This window comes from Pleurodeles waltl, chromosome 12 (assembly GCF_031143425.1).
Source record: "Pleurodeles waltl isolate 20211129_DDA chromosome 12, aPleWal1.hap1.20221129, whole genome shotgun sequence".
Lineage (NCBI taxonomy): Eukaryota > Metazoa > Chordata > Amphibia > Caudata > Salamandridae > Pleurodeles > Pleurodeles waltl.
Window position 1 is genome coordinate 26,149,131 of NC_090451.1, and position 18,065 is coordinate 26,167,195.

At 50.7% G+C, this 18,065-nt stretch overlaps 1 protein-coding gene across 1 annotated transcript in view; it reads right to left on the reverse strand.

Moving 5' to 3' along the window:
- Positions 1-17,616, reverse strand: part of FSTL3 (follistatin like 3) — a 75,254-nt gene extending 57,638 nt beyond the window's left edge. The window contains exons 1-2 of the mRNA XM_069216373.1: positions 15,557-17,616; positions 4,133-4,318 (exon numbers count right to left, since the gene is read on the reverse strand). Coding sequence (XP_069072474.1) covers positions 4,133-4,318; positions 15,557-15,635 — 265 coding nt within the window. The 5' untranslated portion in view covers positions 15,636-17,616. The remainder of the gene's footprint in view (positions 1-4,132; positions 4,319-15,556) is intronic.
- Between the last annotated feature and the right edge of the window lie 449 nt (positions 17,617-18,065).

Below are 18,065 nucleotides of genomic sequence, written 5' to 3' on the forward strand. Positions count from 1 at the left end.
CCCCCTCGCCAGGCAGCTTTCGCTCCACCCTCGGCCAATGGAGACGAGGGTTACATTCCCGACCGACCTATAGACGTGTAGGTTGCAGAGTCCCTGAGCAGGAGTCTAAGGTTCCCAGCCCTGGGTTGTAGGGTCAGGACTGGGGGTCTTACTGGTCTCAGAGGGGGAAGGCACAGGACTCTGGTGTAGAGCTCCTCCAAAACCCTCTGACGCCAGGGGCTGCGCATGCGCAGTGACTGGGGTAGACCCCCCCAGCTTGCCCCGGGCAGAGCCTTTCCTACTCCTGGTCTCAGAAGTCCCGAAGGGGCAACAGTAGCAGAGAATACAAAGAGGCCTCTCCGCCTTGTCCACACCCTAGAGGGTCCCCAACGCTGCCACCGGTGCCAAGGGTGGGTCAAGGGAACCCCTGTGACGTCATCACAAGGTGAAGGAACTTGACATTCTAATGATGCAACATCCATGGGGCAAAGTCCAGGAGAAGGCAAGAAGGCGGGGTGCCCGGATCTCAGCTCCCCGAACTCCTGCTCACACAGTTTGCTCTAGAGAGTTTTGTAGAGTTATCCTAGGGCCTCACACAAAGCGCTACAACTCCCTGAACCAGAGCCCTGGCCTAGCAGCACCAGGACAAAGCATCCCGGCTCAAACAACAGCGCCTAGACTGAATATCGAAACAAAAATATTGTGAGGGGAAGTTTCTATAGGTAAGCAAAGTTTTACTATGCATTACTCCGCATATATATATAGCATGACGACATATATGCCTTGAAGGTACGCAGACGTGCAGTTAGGAATAGTACATTTATACCTACCGATTGGGACTCACCATCTCGATATTTTGGTCCTCGATATTTTTGACGCAATATTCTGTCCATACAATATTTATGTTTCCATGGGCCAGATGTAGGAAGCACTTTGCGAGTCGCAAACGGCAAAATTTGCCGTTTGCGACTCGCAAATGCGTGATTCCTATGCAGAAATGCATTTTGCGAGTCGGGACCGACTCGCAAAATGCATTTCCGAATCGCAAATAGGAAGGGGTGTTCCCTTCCTATTTACGATTCGCAATGGTATGCAATTCCATTTGCGACCGCGTATGCGGTCGCAAATGGAGTCGCAGTTACCATCCACTTGAAGTGGATGGTAACCCATTCGCAAACGGGAAGGGGTCCCCATGGGACCCCTTCCGCTTTGTGAATGGACCCCAAAACATTTTTTCAGGGCAGGGAGTGGTCCAAGGGACCACTCCCTGCCCTGAAAAAACCGCAACAAAAGGTTTCGGAATTTTTTGAAATGCAGCTCGTTTTCCTGTGAGGAAAACGGGCTGCACTTCAAAAAAAAAAAAAACCTTTATTGAAAAGGCAGGTCGCTAACATGGAGGCCTGCTGACGTCAGCAGGCCTCCATGTTAGCGAGTGCCTATACTCGCAATGGGGTCGCAAACTGCGACCCACCTCATGAATATTCATGAGGTGGGTCTTTGCGACCCCATTGCGAGTCGCAGTCGGTGTCTGAGACACCGTTCTGCATAGCAATTTGCGAGTTGCAATATGAGAGTCGCACGGATTCGCAAATTGCAAGTCGGAATTTGATTTTTTCCTACATCTGGCCCCAGATTCTGTCAGTGATCCCAGATTGCGACCCTACAATTGCGAAGCTTGTAGATTCAGGATATTTTGCTTTAAATTGACACCAAATTCAGTCACAAGTCACAGCCACCTTCTACCCGCTAACGACTTGGCATCAGTGGAACGAGGCCTGTGTGGGTGACTGGCAGTGACTGAGGGAGGGCAAGGATCAGTCAAACTGAAGGAGCGAAAAGCAGTATCTGCACTCCTCATACGCATTCACTCGTAAACTGTCATTCCTTCTAAACCTGAGAAAGAGTCAGTCCAGTCTCACCAGCAAGGTGAGTATGAAAGCACTCCGGGGCAAAGGGCGTGGATTTAATAGCTAAAGTCTTGGAAGTTTTGGGGACCGTACAGGGGTGCAGGTTCGATCCCCGATGAGGCCCACCGAGGCTGAAGTCGGTCTGGAGTTGCTCGTGTTCCCATCCAGGGGGTGTTGCTCGGCAGTAGGCGCTATACTGCTCCTGTTGGAGCTGGGCCACTGCCACTTACGGCCACTCCAGCCCCGAAGTGGTTTTGTGGGCACAAAAACCTAAGGGTTAGGGTGCGGCCGGTGCCAGAGGAGCAGACGTTCGCGAGCATTCCGTGCACCCCTTTATATTGTTTGGGTTCTACAAATACCCTGCGCTGACCCCCCTCCTGCGGGGTTAGTACTGCTCGTAAGAGTAAAATCAAATTAGCAGGAAGCAGGCAGGCGGCGTCTGGAAGGCAGGGTTCCCACGCAATGTCTCCGGAAGGGCGGGCGGAAACCGTAATTACAAGATGTGTGCATGTCTGGGGCCCAGAATGCAGCCACTGAAACAAATTACCTTGTGGTCACATGCGAATACTGCGCACTTTCAGGCTCCCCAACAACAGAAATTCCCACGTGTTGCCAACTTCACCCACACAAAAATAGAAGTCTGGAATTTCTAACATTCCTGGGGCAGACACAATTAAAGTCTGTGACTCTTGGGGGTCATTCATACCCTGGCAGGCAGCCTTCCGGGTTCTGGAGGCCCTGGCATCCGCCCCCCTGGCACAGAGCTGCCCACCATGTCTAGAAATCTTCAGCAGCCTGGCACGTTAGCGATGAAAGCGGAGGCCTCTGCCATCTTCGAGCACCCACTCTGCGGTTTTATCCACAACGCCCCAAAGCAGAGCTGGCAGATGTCTCTGACACTCAGGGAGGTTTCTCCATGAAGGTGAGGGATATTTCAGCATATTCCAGGGTCCCGCATGCTTCCCCATACCAACACCAGCCCTAAACGTGGCAGCGGCTGCGCTGTCAGGCGGCTGCGCAAGGCTTTACGCCGACGCAGCCGCCTGCAATGCAAACCTTAGCAGCACCCCGCAGTGCAATAGTGCACACAACCCTGCAGTGCTACGTTGCACACCTGGCAATAATCTGCACAGCACTGTAATTACGATGTATGGTGAAGTCACACATCTAAAAATACCACGCCTGTCCGAAACAGCATCATTCACATCCTTTGGGAATTTCGTGTCACGCTTCTTACGCAAAATTACCCACATTACTCCATTACGCCACTTCAAGTAATTTCGTGCATTTGCAGAAAAATAACCGCAAATGAGCAAATAGCTTTAAGAATGTACTGCAAACCCCTGGGAACAACAGAGCGCGAGACACGGTTCTTTGCGCTGCTTGTTATGAAATGGAATCTTGTGCCAAAAGTTGGCGTGAGGACGCATTTCATTCTAAAATATGGTGTGAAATCACATTTGCATTTCAGGTAATTGTGCATAATTTCACGTGATTCTGCAGCAATTTTACATAACTACACTAAAGCCAATTAAGGGGATTTTGCACGCCTCTAAAGAGTACCTTCTTTGCCTGACACTAAACCCAGAGATGCCGGCCTTCCATGAGTTTTTCCCTCAAAGCACACCTTCCAGTGCAGAGCCCTGTGCCCTGAGAACATCCTAGGGGCAAGCCGTGTAATAAGTATCATTGTGCGGAAATTACACAAACTATGCACGGGGATAGCCCAGAATTCACATCTGTCTTTATGTGATGCTAGGATTCTCATCACACATTCTCTGCACAGGTCACCATGGGCTACCAGATGCAGTGCTGTGTCAGTTCTGTGATTGTGCCACAATTTGGCTCAAAAACCCTTTTGCGCAAAAGTTGATTCATGCTGTGGTTTGCACAACTCTGTGGCATGTAGCACCCAGTTGCATAGCATGAGAGCACGCGTTAAAGTTTAGTAAATATCAGCCTCCGCGTCTACACGGGAAGGGGGGTACACCTGCAGTTGGCATTGTGGGAATGGGGTCACTTTGCCTCTGAATCCAACATGCCACTTACCTGTGCAGAGAAAGTCAGGCATGTCCCTCAAAGCCCAACGTGGAATTGTACAATGCAGAAAAGCTTTGAACACACGCCTCTCTGGATGGTAAAACTGGGCTTTGTTCCATGCTCGATGGCCACCGGGCACCCTGGCATTATCTGGGGGTTACGTGGGGTGCAATGAACCATTGGCTTTGAGCTTAGCACATACTCACCTTTGCAAGGGACACAGGGCACGAGGCCCAAGAAGCCCAACAGGCTGATTTTATTGGCCGGATCGGTGAAGTTGGACCAGGCGGTGTCCACGTTCCCCCCACTGCAGCACTCCTCCCGCGTGACAGACATCATCAGGGCCAGGCTGCATTTGGCATCCCTGCCCTGCTGCAACCAGCAGATGCCATCTGTGGGAGAGAGAAAGAAATCAAACCTCATGAGACACCTATCACAGGCCAAGGAGATCCACTGGAGCCCTCCCCTCCTTGCAGAGGTCACCGAGCACTGGATCCCAAAGGAGGAGCCTGCAAGAAACCCCCACTGTGAAATCGGGTAGGATGTATCTTTGAGGACCTCCGATCTAAGGGCAGATGATTGAAAGATCACAAATGAGTGCACCATGGATGAAGCCTGTAGGAAACCCCCTTGTAACATCGCGTGGAATCTATCTTTGAGCACCTCTTGTCCAAGGACATACCGTTGAAAGATAAGTTACTGCACCATGGGTGAAGCCTGTAGGAAACCCCCTTGTAACATTGCGTGGAATCTATCTTTGAGCACCTCTTGTCCAAGGACATACCATTGAAAGATAAGTTACTGCACCATGGGTAAAGCATGTAGGAAACCCCCTTGTAACATCGTGTGGAATCTATCTTTGAGCACCTCTTGTCCAAGGACATACCATTGAAAGATAAGTTAGCGCACCATGGGTGAAGCCTGTAGGAAACCCGCTTGTAATATAGTGTGGAATCTATCTTTGAGCACCTCTTGTCTAAGGACATACCATTGAAAGATAAGTTAGTGCACCATGGGTGAAACACTTAGGAAACCCACTTGTAATATCGTGTGGAATCCATCTTTGAGCACCTCTTGTCCAAGGACATACCATTGAAAGATAAGTTAGTGCACCATGGGTGAAGCCTGTAGGAAACCCCCTTGTAACATTGCGTGGAATCTATCTTTGAGCACCTCTTGTCCAAGGACATACTGTTGAAAGATAAGTTAGTGCACCATGGGTGAAGCATGTAGGAAACCCCCTTGTAACATCGCGTGGACTCTATCTTTGAGCACCTCTTGTCTAAGGACATACCGTTGAAAGATAAGTTAGCGCACCATGGGTGAAGCCTGTAGGAAACCCGCTTGTAACATTGTGTGGAATCTATCTTTGAGCACCTCTTGTCTAAGGACATACCATTGAAAGATAAGTTAGTGCACCATTGGTGAAACACGTAGGAAACCCGCTTGTAATATTGTGTGGAATCTATCTTTGAGCACCTCTTGTCCAAGGACATACCATTGAAAGATAAGTTAGCGCACCATGGGTGAAGCATGTAGGAAACCCCCTTGTAACATCGTGTGGAATCTATCTTTGAGCACCTCTTGTCTAAGGACATACCATTGTAAGATAAGTTAGTGCACCATGGGTGAAACACTTAGGAAACCCACTTGTAATATCGTGTGGAATCTATCTTTGAGCACCTCTTGTCCAAGGACATACCATTGAAAGATAAGTTAGCGCGCCATGGGTGAAGCATGTAGGAAACCCCCTTGTAACATCGCGTGGAATCTATCTTTGAGCACTTCTTGTCTAAGGACATACAGTTGAAAGATAAGTTAGCGCACCATGGGTGAAGCCTGTAGGAAACCCGTTTGTAACATCGCATGGAATCTATCTTTGAGCACCTCTTGTCCAAGGACATACCATTGAAAGATAAGTTAGCGCACCATGGGTGAAGCCTGTAGGAAACCCGCTTGTAATATTGTGTGGAATCTGTCTTTGAGCACCTCTTGTCCAAGGACATACCGTTGAAAGATAAGTTAGTGCACCATGGGTGAAGCATGTAGGAAACCCCCTTGTAACATCGCATGGAATCTATCTTTGAGCACTTCTTGTCCAAGGACATACCATTGAAAGATAAGTTAGCGCACCATGGGTGAAGCATGTAGGAAACCCCCTTGTAACATCGTGTGGAATCTATCTTTGAGCACCTCTTGTCCAAGGACATACCATTGAAAGATAAGTTAGTGCACCATGGGTGAAGCCTGTAGGAAACCCCCTTGTAACATCGCGTGGAATCTATCTTTGAGCACCTCTTGTCCAAGGACATACCATTGAAAGATAAGTTAGCGCACCATGGGTGAAGCCTGTAGGAAACCCGCTTGTAACATTGTGTGGAATCTATCTTTGAGCACCTCTTGTCTAAGGACATACCATTGAAAGATAAGTTAGTGCACCATGGGTGAAACACGTAGGAAACCCGCTTGTAATATTGTGTGGAATCTATCTTTGAGCACCTCTTGTCCAAGGACATACCATTGAAAGATAAGTTAGCGCACCATGGGTGAAGCATGTAGGAAACCCCCTTGTAACATCGTGTGGAATCTATCTTTGAGCACCTCTTGTCCAAGGACATACCATTGAAAGATAAGTTAGTGCACCATGGGTGAAGCCTGTAGGAAACCCCCTTGTAACATCGCGTGGAATCTATCTTTGAGCACCTCTTGTCCAAGGACATACCATTGAAAGATAAGTTAGCGCACCATGGGTGAAGCCTGTAGGAAACCCCCTTGTAACATCGTGTGGAATCTATCTTTGAGCACCTCTTGTCTAAGGACATACCATTGAAAGATAAGTTAATGCACCATGGGTGAAACACGTAGGAAACCCGCTTGTAATATCATGTGGAATCTATCTTTGAGCACTTCTTGTCCAAGGACATACAGTTGAAAGATAAGTTAGCGCACCATGGGTGAAGCCTGTAGGAAACCTGCTTGTAACATCGTGTGGAATCTATCTTTGAGCACCTCTTGTCCAAGGACATACCACTGAAAGATAAGTTAGTGCACCATGGGTGAAGCATGTAGGAAACCCCCTTGTAACATTGTGTGGAATCTATCTTTGAGCACCTCTTGTCTAAGGACATACCATTGAAAGATAAGTTAGCGCACCATGGGTGAAACACGTAGGAAACCCGCTTGTAACATCGTGTGGAATCTATCTTTGAGCACCTCTTGTCCAAGGACATACCACTGAAAGATAAGTTAGCGCACCATGGGTGAAACACGTAGGAAACCCGCTTGTAACATCGCGTGGAATCTATCTTTGAGCACCTCTTGTCCAAGGACATACCATTGAAAGATAAGTTAGCGCACCATGGGTAAAATACATAGGAAACCCGCTTGTAATATCATGTGGAATCTATCTTTGAGCATCTCTTGTCCAAGGACATACCATTGAAAGATAAGTTAGTGCACCATGGGTGAAGCATGTAGGAAACCCGCTTGTAACATTGTATGGAATCTATCTTTGAGCACCTCTTGTCCAAGGACATACCATTGAAAGATAAGTTAGCGCACCATGGGTGAAGCATGTAGGAAACCCCCTTGTAACATCGTGTGGAATCTATCTTTGAGCACCTCTTGTCCAAGGACATACCATTGAAAGATAAGTTAGCGCACCATGGGTGAAACACATAGGAAACCCGCTTGTAATATCATGTGGAATCTATCTTTGAGCATCTCTTGTCCAAGGACATACCATTGAAAGATAAGTTAGCGCACCATGGGTGAAACACATAGGAAACCCGCTTGTAATATCATGTGGAATCTATCTTTGAGCATCTCTTGTCCAAGGACATACCGTTGAAAGATAAGTTAGCGCACCATGGGTGAAGCCTGTAGGAAAATCACTCTGAGAAGATCCTACATCCAAAAATGCCACTGAATATCTTGAGTTAATATGCCACGGGCAAAGGTTGTAGGAGTATCAGTCTGAGAAAACTTTGTAACACACTCTGAGAAAATCCCAGAAACAGACACGCCATTGTCAGTCTATGGATTGATGCGCCTGCCCCTGTTTGCAGCAGCCAATAATATTAAACTGTGTAAGTCTCTCACGGGAATAGCCTCTCTAACATCTGATTGGAAGAGCCGTGAGTTCTATCCCACAGCATCACCCAATAGAAGCGTCCCTTCAGGACATCCTTTGAGAAACACCAATGGGGCAATTTATTGAAACATCCAATAAGATGCCAGGTGGCCCGGTGTAGGACCAGCCAGGCCACGTCAATGTCAGATTATCAGACTAACCATTCACTGTGTAAATTAGGTCTGTTTGCATATACATTTCTGTGATACGGCTAGCTTTAAAATCTGAAGTGGACCTACCTGCCATACCCATGTTGGACACCCATTTATGAGGCTGTGGTACCAACATTCGAACTGCGCGTCAGCCTTTTGTACGGCTTTGTACCGATGTTAGGCGTTGGAGCATTTTTCAGATAAAGTTCTGGGTTTCTCCTTGACTGGACTCGTGGTCTTGTAAAATCAAGGATTTGGGGGATTGAAGATAGATTTGTTCAATGGTCTGTTTATAGTTGATTTGTTTCCCCCCACTGGGGTGTATATGGCATGTCCAATGGTGCAGGGATCTGTGATAAGTCCCCTAGGTGTGTGTGTCGGCTGAAGCCTTTATTGGTTTATGAGTGGGTGACCTGAGGTGTTGGTGCTGCTGAGCTGCCTGGTTACCAGTTGTATAAGTTCAACACCATTCTGGACTCCCCCAGGCGTGGTAGGCTTCAGCTAGCATGTCCTGTTGGGTTTGTGAGGGTTGGTTGTGTGGGATGAATCAGTCATGCGTCATTGGTGTCTTGTGTGCGAGTCACTGTGGTGAACTCTGATAAAGTTGTAACCTTGGCTTTGCAAGAGATGTGAAATGTCGACAAGTGAAATGTCCTGTTGAAGTGGCAAACCCTTGGCAACCACATAGCCTGGCTGCCTCAGTATCTACTCAAGAGTGCTAGGAAGTCAGGCTAGTGGATTCATTCCAGTTCATGTTCAGAGGTTTATAGAAGTCTCTGCAACAGCCCCTCTCACGCCTGATGTCCTGGTGGTGTCCATCTATAGAGTAATGGAACTGTGTCTCTTACCTACACAGGCCTCTCTCACACCTGATGTCCCTGGTAATGTCAGTCTATAGATTGATGCACCTGTCCTGTGACCTGCACACCCCTCTCACACCTGATGTCCCTGGTAATGTCAGTCTATAGATTGATGCACCTGTGTCTCTTACCTACACAGCCCCCTCTCACACCTGATGTCCCTGGCAATGTCAGTCTATAGATTGATGCACCTGTGTCTCTTACCTACACAGCCCCCTCTCACACCTGATGTCCCTGGCAATGTCAGTCTATAGATTGATGCACCTGTCCTGTGACCTGCACACCCCTCTCACACCTGATGTCCCTGGTAATGTCAGTCTATAGATTGATGCACCTGTGTCTCTTACCTACACAGCCCCCTCTCACACCTGATGTCCCTGGTAATGTCAGTCTATAGATTGATGCACCTGTGTCTCTTACCTACACAGCCCCCTCTCACACCTGATGTCCCTGGTAATGTCAGTCTATAGATTGATGCACCTGTCCTGTGACCTGCACACCCCTCTCACACCTGATGTCCCTGGTAATGTCAGTCTATAGATTGATTCACCTGTGTCTCTTACCTACACAGCCCTCTCACACCTGATGTCCCTGGTAATGTCAGTCTATAGATTGATGCACCTGTCCTGTGACCTGCACACCCCCTCTCACACCTGATGTCCCTGGTAATATCAGTCTATAGATTGATGCACCTGTGCCTGTTACCAACACCGTCCCTCTCACAGTGGATGTCCCTGGTAATGTCAGTCTGTAGATTGATTCACCCTTCCTGTTACCTGCACGGCCCCTCTCACACCTGATGTCCCTGGTAATGCCAGTCTGTAGAATGATGCACCTGCCTCTGTTACCTGCACAGCCCCCTCTCACAGCGGATGTCCCTGGTAATGCCAGCTTATAGGCTGATGCACCTGTGTCTGTTACCTGCACGGCCCCCTTTCACAGCGGATGTCCCTGGTAATGTCTGTCTATAGACTGATACAGGTGTGCCTGTTACCTACGCACCCCTCTCTCAGCAGATGTCCCTGGTAATGTCAGTCTGTAGATTGATTCAACCATCCTGTTACCTGCACAGCCACCTCTCACACCTGATGTCCCTGGTAATGTCAGTCTATAGATTGATGCACCTGCCCCTGTTACCTGCACGGCCCGTCTCACACCTGATGTCCCTGGTAATATCAGTCTATAGCTTGATGAACCTGTGTCTGTTACCTGCATGGCCCCCCCCTCACACCTGATGTCCCTGGTAATGCCAGCTTATAGACTGATGCACCTGTGTCCGTTACCTGCACAGCCCCCTCTCTCAGCGGATGTCCCTGGTAATGTCAGTCCATAGATTAATGAAGCTATCCTGTTCCCTGCACAGTCCCCTTTCCCACACCTGATGTCCCTGGTAATGTCAGTCTATAGGTTGATGCACCTGTGCCTGTTACCAGCATGGCCCCCTCTCACAGCGGATGTCACTAGTATGTCAGTGTAAAGATGAATGCACCTCTGTCCTGTTACCTGCACAGCCCCCTCTCACACCTGATCTCACTGGCAATGTCAGTCTTTAGGTTGATGCACCTATCCTGTTCCCTGCACAGTACATCTCACACCTGATGTCCCTGGTAATGCCAGATAATAGACTGACGCACCTGTGTCTGTTACCTGCACGTCCCCCTTTCACAGCGGATGTCCCTGGTAATGTCTGTCTATACACTGATACAGGTGTGCCTGTTACCTACACACCCCTCTCTGAGCGGATGTCCCTGGTAATGTCAGTTTGTAGATTGATTCACCCATCCTGTTACCTGCACAGTCCCTCTCTCACCTGATGTCCCTAGTAATGCCAGTCAATAGATTGATGCACCTGCCCCTGTTACCTGCACGGCCCCTCTCACACCTGATGTCCCTGGTAATGTCAGTCTATAGATTGATGCACCTGTGTCAGTTACCTGCAAGGCCCCCTCTCACACCTGATGTCCCTGGTAATGTCAGTCTATAGATTGATGTACTTGTGTCAGTTATCTGCACGGCCCCCTCTCACACCTGTTGTCCTGATAATGTCAGTCTATAGATTAATGCACCTGCCCCTGTTACCTGCATGGCCCCCTCTCACACCTGATGTCCCTGGTAATGCCAGCTTATAGACTGATGCACCTGTGTCTGTTACCTACACAGGCCCCTCTCTCAGCAGATGTCCCTGGTAATGTCAGTCTATAGATTAATGAAGCTATCCTGTTCCCTGCACGGTCCCCTTTCCCACACCTGATGTCCCTGGTAATGTCAGTCTATAGGTTGATGCACCTATCCTGTTACCTGCACGGTCCCCTCTCTTACAGCAGATGTCCTTGGTAATGTCAGTCTATAGATGGATGCACCTGTGTCTGTTACCAGCATGGCCCCCTCTCACAGTGGATGTCACTAGTATGTCAGTGTACAGATGAACGCACCTCTGTCCTGTTACCTGCACATCCCCCTCTCACACCTGATCTCACTGGTAATGTCAGTCTATAGCCTGATGCACCTGCCCTGTTACCTGCACGGCCCCCTCTCTCACACCTGCTGTCCCTGGTAATGTCAGTCTGTAGATTGATGCACCTGTCCCTCTTACCTTCACAGCTCTTCTCGTACCTTATGTCACTAGTAATGCCAGTCTATAGAGTGATGCACCTGTCCCTGTTACAAGCACAGCTCCTCTCTCACACCTAATGTCTCCTGTAATGTCAGTCTATAGATTGATGCACCTGTCCTGTTACCTGCACGGCCCCCTCTCACACCTGATGTCCCTGGTAATGTCAGTCTATAGATTGATGCACCTGTGTGTTACCTGTACAGCCCCCCTCTCACACCTGATGTCTCCTGTAATGTCAGTCTATAGATTGGTGCACCTGTCCCTGTTACAAGCACAGCTCCTCTCGCACCTGATGTCTCTCGTAATGTCAGTCTATAGATTGATGCACCTGTGTCTGTTACCTGCACAGTCCCTCTTACACCTGATGGCCCTGGTAATGTCAGTCTATAGATTGATGCACCTGTCCCTGTTACCTGCACAGTCCCTCTCGCACCTGATGTCCCTGGTAATGTCAGTCTATAGATGGATGCACCTGTGTCTGTTACCTGCACGGTCCCCTCTCACACCTGATGTCCCTGGTAATGTCAGTCTATAGATTGATGCACCTTCCCGTTACCTGCACGGCCCCTCTCACACCTGATGTCCTGGTAATGTCAGTCTATAGATTGATGCACCTGCCCCTGTTACCTGCACGGCCCCCTCTCACAGCGGATGTCCCTGGTAATATCAGTCTATAGATGGATGCCCCTGTCTGTTACCTGCACGCCCCCCCACTCACACCTGATGTCCCTGGTAATGTCAGCTTATAGACTGATGCACCTGTGTCTGTTACCTACACAGGCCCCTCTCTCAGCGGATGTCCCTGGTAATGTCAGTCTATAGATTAATTAAGCTATCCTGTTACCTGCACAGCTCCTCTCACAGCAGATGTCCTTGGTAATGTCAGTCTATAGATGGATGCACCTGTCCCTGTTACAAGCACAGCTCCTCTCTCACACCTAATGTCTCCTGTAATGTCAGTCTATAGATGGATGCACCTGTCCTGTTACCTGCACGGCCCCCTCTCACACCTGATGTCCCTGGTAATGTCAGTCTATAGATTGATGCCCCTGTGTGTTACCTGTACAGTGCCCCTCTCACACCTGATGTCTCCTGTAATGTCAGTCTATAGACTGATGCACCTGCCCCTGTTACCTGCACAGTCCCTCTCTCACCTGATTTCTCTGGTAATGTCAGTCTATAGATTGATGCACCTGTCCCTGTTACCTGCACGCCCCCTCTCACACCTGATGTCCCTGGTAATGTCAGTCTATAGACTGATACACGTGTCCCTGTTACCTGCACAGTCCCTCTCACACCTGATGTCCTGGTAATGTCAGTCTATAGATTGATGCACATGTCCTGTTACCTGCACGGCCTCCTCTCACACCTGATGTCCCTGGTAATATCAGTCTATAGATGGATGCACCTGTCCTGTTACCTGCACAGTCCCTCTCACACCTGATGTCCCTGGTAATGTCAGTCTATAGATGGATGCACCTGTGTCTGTTACCTGCACGGTCCCCTCTCACACCTGATGTCCCTGGTAATGTCAGTCTATAGATTGATGCACCTTCCCGTTACCTGCACGGCCCCTCTCACACCTGATGTCCCTGGTAGTATCAGTCTATAGATTGATGCACCTGTCCCTGTTACCTGAACAGCTCCCTCTTTCACACCTGATGTCCCTGGTAATGTCAGTCTATAGATTGATGCACCTGCCCCTGTTACCTGAACAGCTCCCTCTTTCACACCTGATGTCCCTGGTAATGTCAGTCTATAGATTGATGCACCTGTGTCTGTTACCTGCACGGCCCCTCTCACACCTGATGTCCCTGGTAATGTCAGTCTATAGATTGATGTACCTGCCCCTGTTACCTGAACAGCTCCCTCTTTCACACCTGATGTCCCTGGTAATGTCAGTCTATAGATTGATGCACCTGCCCCTGTTACCTGCACGGCCCCCTCTCTCACACCTGATGTCACTAGTAATGTCAGGCTATAGACTGATGCACATGTCCCTGTTACCTGCACAGTCCCTCTCACACCTGCGGTCCTGGTAATGTCAATCTATAGATTGATGCACCTGTCCTGTTACCTGCACGGCCCCCTCTCACACCTGATGTCCTGGTAATGTCAGTCTACAGATAGAAGCACCTGTCCTGTTACCTGCACAGTCCCTCTCACACCTGATGTCCCTTGTAATGTCAGTCTATAGATGGATGCACCTGTGTCTGTTACCTTCACACCCCCTCTCACACCTGATGTCCCTTGTAATGTCAATCTATAGATTGATGCACCTGTGTCTGTTACCTGCACTGCCCCCTCTTACACCTGATGTCCCTGGTAATGTCAGTCTATAGATGGATGTACCTGTGTCAGTTACCTGCACAGCCCTTCTCACACCTGATGTCCTGGTAATGTCAGTCTATAGATTGATTCACCTGTCCCTGTTACCTGCACGGCCCACTCTCACACCTGATGTCCCTGGTAATGTCAGTCTATAGATTGATGCACCTGTCCCTGTTACCTGCACGGCCCCCTCACAGCTGATGTCCCTCGTTATGTCAGTCTATAGATTGATGCACCTGTGTCAGTTACCTGCACGGCCTCCTCCCACACCTGATGTCCCTGGTAATGTCAGTCTATAGATTGATGCACCTGTCCCTGTTACCTGCACAGCCCCTCTCACACCTGATGTCCCTAGTAATGTCAGACTATAGATTGATGCACCCGTGTCAGTTACCTGCACGGCCCCCTCTCACACCTGATGTCCTTGGTAATGTCAGTCTATAGATAGATGCACGTGTGTCTGTTACCTGCACAGCTCCCTCTCTCACACCTGATGCACCTGGTAATGTCAGTCTGTAGATTGATGCACCTGTGTCAGTTACCTGCACGGCCCCCTCTCACACCTGATGCCCCATGTAATGTCAGTATATAGATTGATGCACCTATCCCTGTTACCTGCACAGCCCCTCTCTCACACCTGATGTCACTGGTAATGTCAGTCTATAGATGGATGCACCTGCTCCTGTTACCTGCACGGCCCACTCTCACACCTGATGTCCCTGGTAGTTTCAGTCTATAGATGGATGCATCTCTGTCTGTTACCGTCATGGCCCACTCTCATAGCGGATGTCCCTGGTAATGTCAGTCCATAGATGGATGCACCTGTGTCTGTTATGTGCGCAGCCCCCTCTCACACCTGATGTCCCTGGTAATGTCAGTCTATATATTGATGCACCTGTGTCAGTTACCTGCACGGTCCCCTCTCTCACACTTAATGTCCCTGGTAATGTCAGTCTATAGATTGATGTACCTGTGTCTGTTACCTGCACGGTCCCCTCTCACACCTGATGTCCCTGGTAATGTCAGTCTTTCGATTAATGTGCAATGGTATTTGTGTTTGTGTGTGTGTGTCTTTTGCTGAGCGTGTCTGTGTTCGTGTGTGTGTATTTGTAAGTGTTGTGGGCTCCGTGTCTTTCTCTCTGTGTGTGGGCTGATGTGTGTATGTGTGTGTGGAAAGGTCCGTGTCGTTGTCTGCCTGTGTGTGTCTGCGTGTCGTGTCTCTTTCTTTGTGAGTCTGTGTGGACGATGTTTACCTCTTGCGGGAGTGTTTTGTGCAGGTTGTGTGGTGGTGAGAGAGTGTGTAGTGTACGACCCCCCGGCAGGGAGAAGGCTCCCACTGGGAGTGACTGGTGGTGGGAGGGGGGTCGCACCCACCAGATACAGGGATGATAACCCCGTTAACCGCCCCCCTGCCCACAGGTGTTTGTTAGTCATCTTACCGGGCACCTCCCCCCTCCCCCTCTGCCAACCCTATCCATGCCCACTGTGCTTCACCTGCCAACCACCCCTCCAGCCCCACCCCCCGGGCCCCAGGCACTCACTCCGTGGCTCCTCGGCGCTCCCCAGGGGTGTCCAGCAGAGGGCAGAGCAGAGCAGTAGCATATACTGCAGACCGGACATGCTGGGGCTGTGGGGCACAGACCAGGGCGAGGGTGGCGTGTGGACACGAGACTCGCCGGTGCACCTGCTTCAGGGGCCTCTCTTGGGTCGGTGGATGATCTCTCCTGGGTCTGTGGATGGTCTCTCCTGGGTCTATGGGTGGTCTCTCCTCTCCTGGGTCTATGGGTGGTCTCTCCTGGGTCTGTGGATGATCTGTCCTGGGTCTGTGGATAGTCTCTCCTGGGTCTATGGGTGGTCTCTCCTGAGTCTGTGGATGGTCTCTCCTGGGTCTGTGGGTGGTCTCTCCTGGGTCTATGGGTGGTCTCTCCTGGGTCTATGGGTGGTCTCTCCTCTCCTGGGTCTATGGGTGGTCTCGCCTGGGTCTGTGGATTGCTCCTCCTGGATCTGCAGATCACCTCCCGTCGGTCTGTGGATAGCCTCTCGTGAGTCTGCAGATGGCCTCTCGTGGGTCTGTGGTTAATTACTCTTCCTTTGGTCAGGAGTAGGTCTATATCGGATGCTGCACTCAGATATTCCTTGGGCTTCAGTCAGCCTCCAGGTGGTCTGCACTTTACGAACGGTGTCCGGCTGGTTTGCCGTGGGTCTCCTCAGGGTGGTCTGTGGTGTTTTTCAGTGGGTCTGTGGTGAGCCTCCAGGGGGTCTGCACTTTACGGACGGTGTCCGGCTGGTTTGCCGTGGGTCTCCTCTGGGTGGTCTGTGGTGGTTTTCAGAGGGTCTTGTGGTGAGCCTCCAGGGAGTCTGCACTTTACGGACGGTGTCCGGCTGGTTTGTCGTGGGTCTCCCCTGGGTGGTCTGTGGTGTTTTTCAGTGGGTCTGTGGTGAGTCTCCAGGGGGTCTGCACTTTACGGACGGTGTCCGGCAGGTTTGTCGTGGGTCTCCTCTGGATGCCCTGGGTGGTCTGTGGTGAGTCCCCAGGGGGTCTGCACTTTACGGACGGTGTCCGGCTGGTGTGTCGTGAGTCTCCTCTGGATGCCCTGGGTGGTCTGTAGTGAGTCCCCAGGGGGTATGCACTTTACGGACGGTGTCCGGATGGTTTGTCTTGGGTCTCCCCTGGATGGTCTGTGGTGAGTCCCCAGGGGGTCTGCACTTTACGGACGGTGTCCGGCTGGTTTGTCGTGGGTCTCCTCTGGATACCCTGGGTGGTCTGTGGTGAGTCTCCAGGGGGTCTGCACTTTACGGACGGTGTCCGGCTGGTGTGTCGTGAGTCTCCTCTGGATGCCCTGGGTGGTCTGTAGTGAGTCCCCAGGGGGTATGCACTTTACGGACGGTGTCCGGATGGTTTGTCTTGGGTCTCCCCTGGGTGGTCTGTGGTGAGCTTCCAGGGGGTCTGCACTTTACGGACGGTGTCCGGCTGCTTGCCGTGGGTCTCCTCTGGATGCCCTGGGTGGTCTGTGGTGAGTCCCCAGGGGGTCTGCACTTTACGGACGGTGTCCGGCTGCTTGCCGTGGGTCTCCTCTGGATGCCCTGGGTGGTCTGTGGTGAGTCCCCAGGGGGTCTGCACTTTACGGACGGTGTCCGGCTGCTTGCCGTGGGTCTCCTCTGGATGCCCTGGGTGGTCTGTGGTGAGTCCCCAGGGGGTCTGCACTTTACGGACAGTGTCCGGCTGCTTGCCGTGGGTCTCCTCTTGATGCCCTGGGTGGTCGGTGGTGTTTTTCAGTGGGTCTGTGGTGAGCCTCCAGGGGGTCTGCACTTTACGGACGGTGTCCGGCTGCTTGCCGTGGGTCTCCTCTTGATGCCCTGGGTGGTCTGTGGTGTTTTTCAGTGGGTCTGTGGTGAGCCTCCAGGGGGTCTGCACTTTACTGACGGTGTCCGGCTGGTTTGTCGTGGGTCTCCTCTGGATGCCCTGGGTGGTCTGTGGTGAGTCCCCAGGGGGTCTGCACTTTACGGACAGTGTCCGGCTGCTTGCCGTGGGTCTCCTCTGGATGCCTTGGGTGGTCTGTGGTGAGTCTCCCGCGTGGGCTCTGCTACCTCACTTCATGTGCCTGGCGGCCCCCTTTATAGAGGCTCCGGGGGCGGGTCTGAGGCAGCCAGTGGGCTGAGGGGCCGTGCAGGGGGTGAGGGTTGGGCGTGTCTGCGGGCGTGTGTGCGTGTCTGTCTCCATGCGTACATGAGCACGTTAGTGTGTGTGTTTGCGTGATGGGAGGGAGGTTCCAGGGTGTGTTTCTGTGTCTTTGGGTGGGGTTTAAGTGTTTGCCTGTATTATGGTAGTTTTTGTGTGTTTGTGTGTGTGTGACTATAAATGTCTATATGTGTACATTGGTGTCTGTGACTAGAGGGCGGGTTCTGAGTGGCACTGAAAGTATTGTGCGCCTGCCACTGGTATGTGTTTTTATATGTTTCAGTGTGCGTCTATGTCTGTATGTGTGTGCACTGCTGTGTGTGCATGCGTGTGCTTGCATGTCTATGTATGTATGTATGAATAAGTTAGTG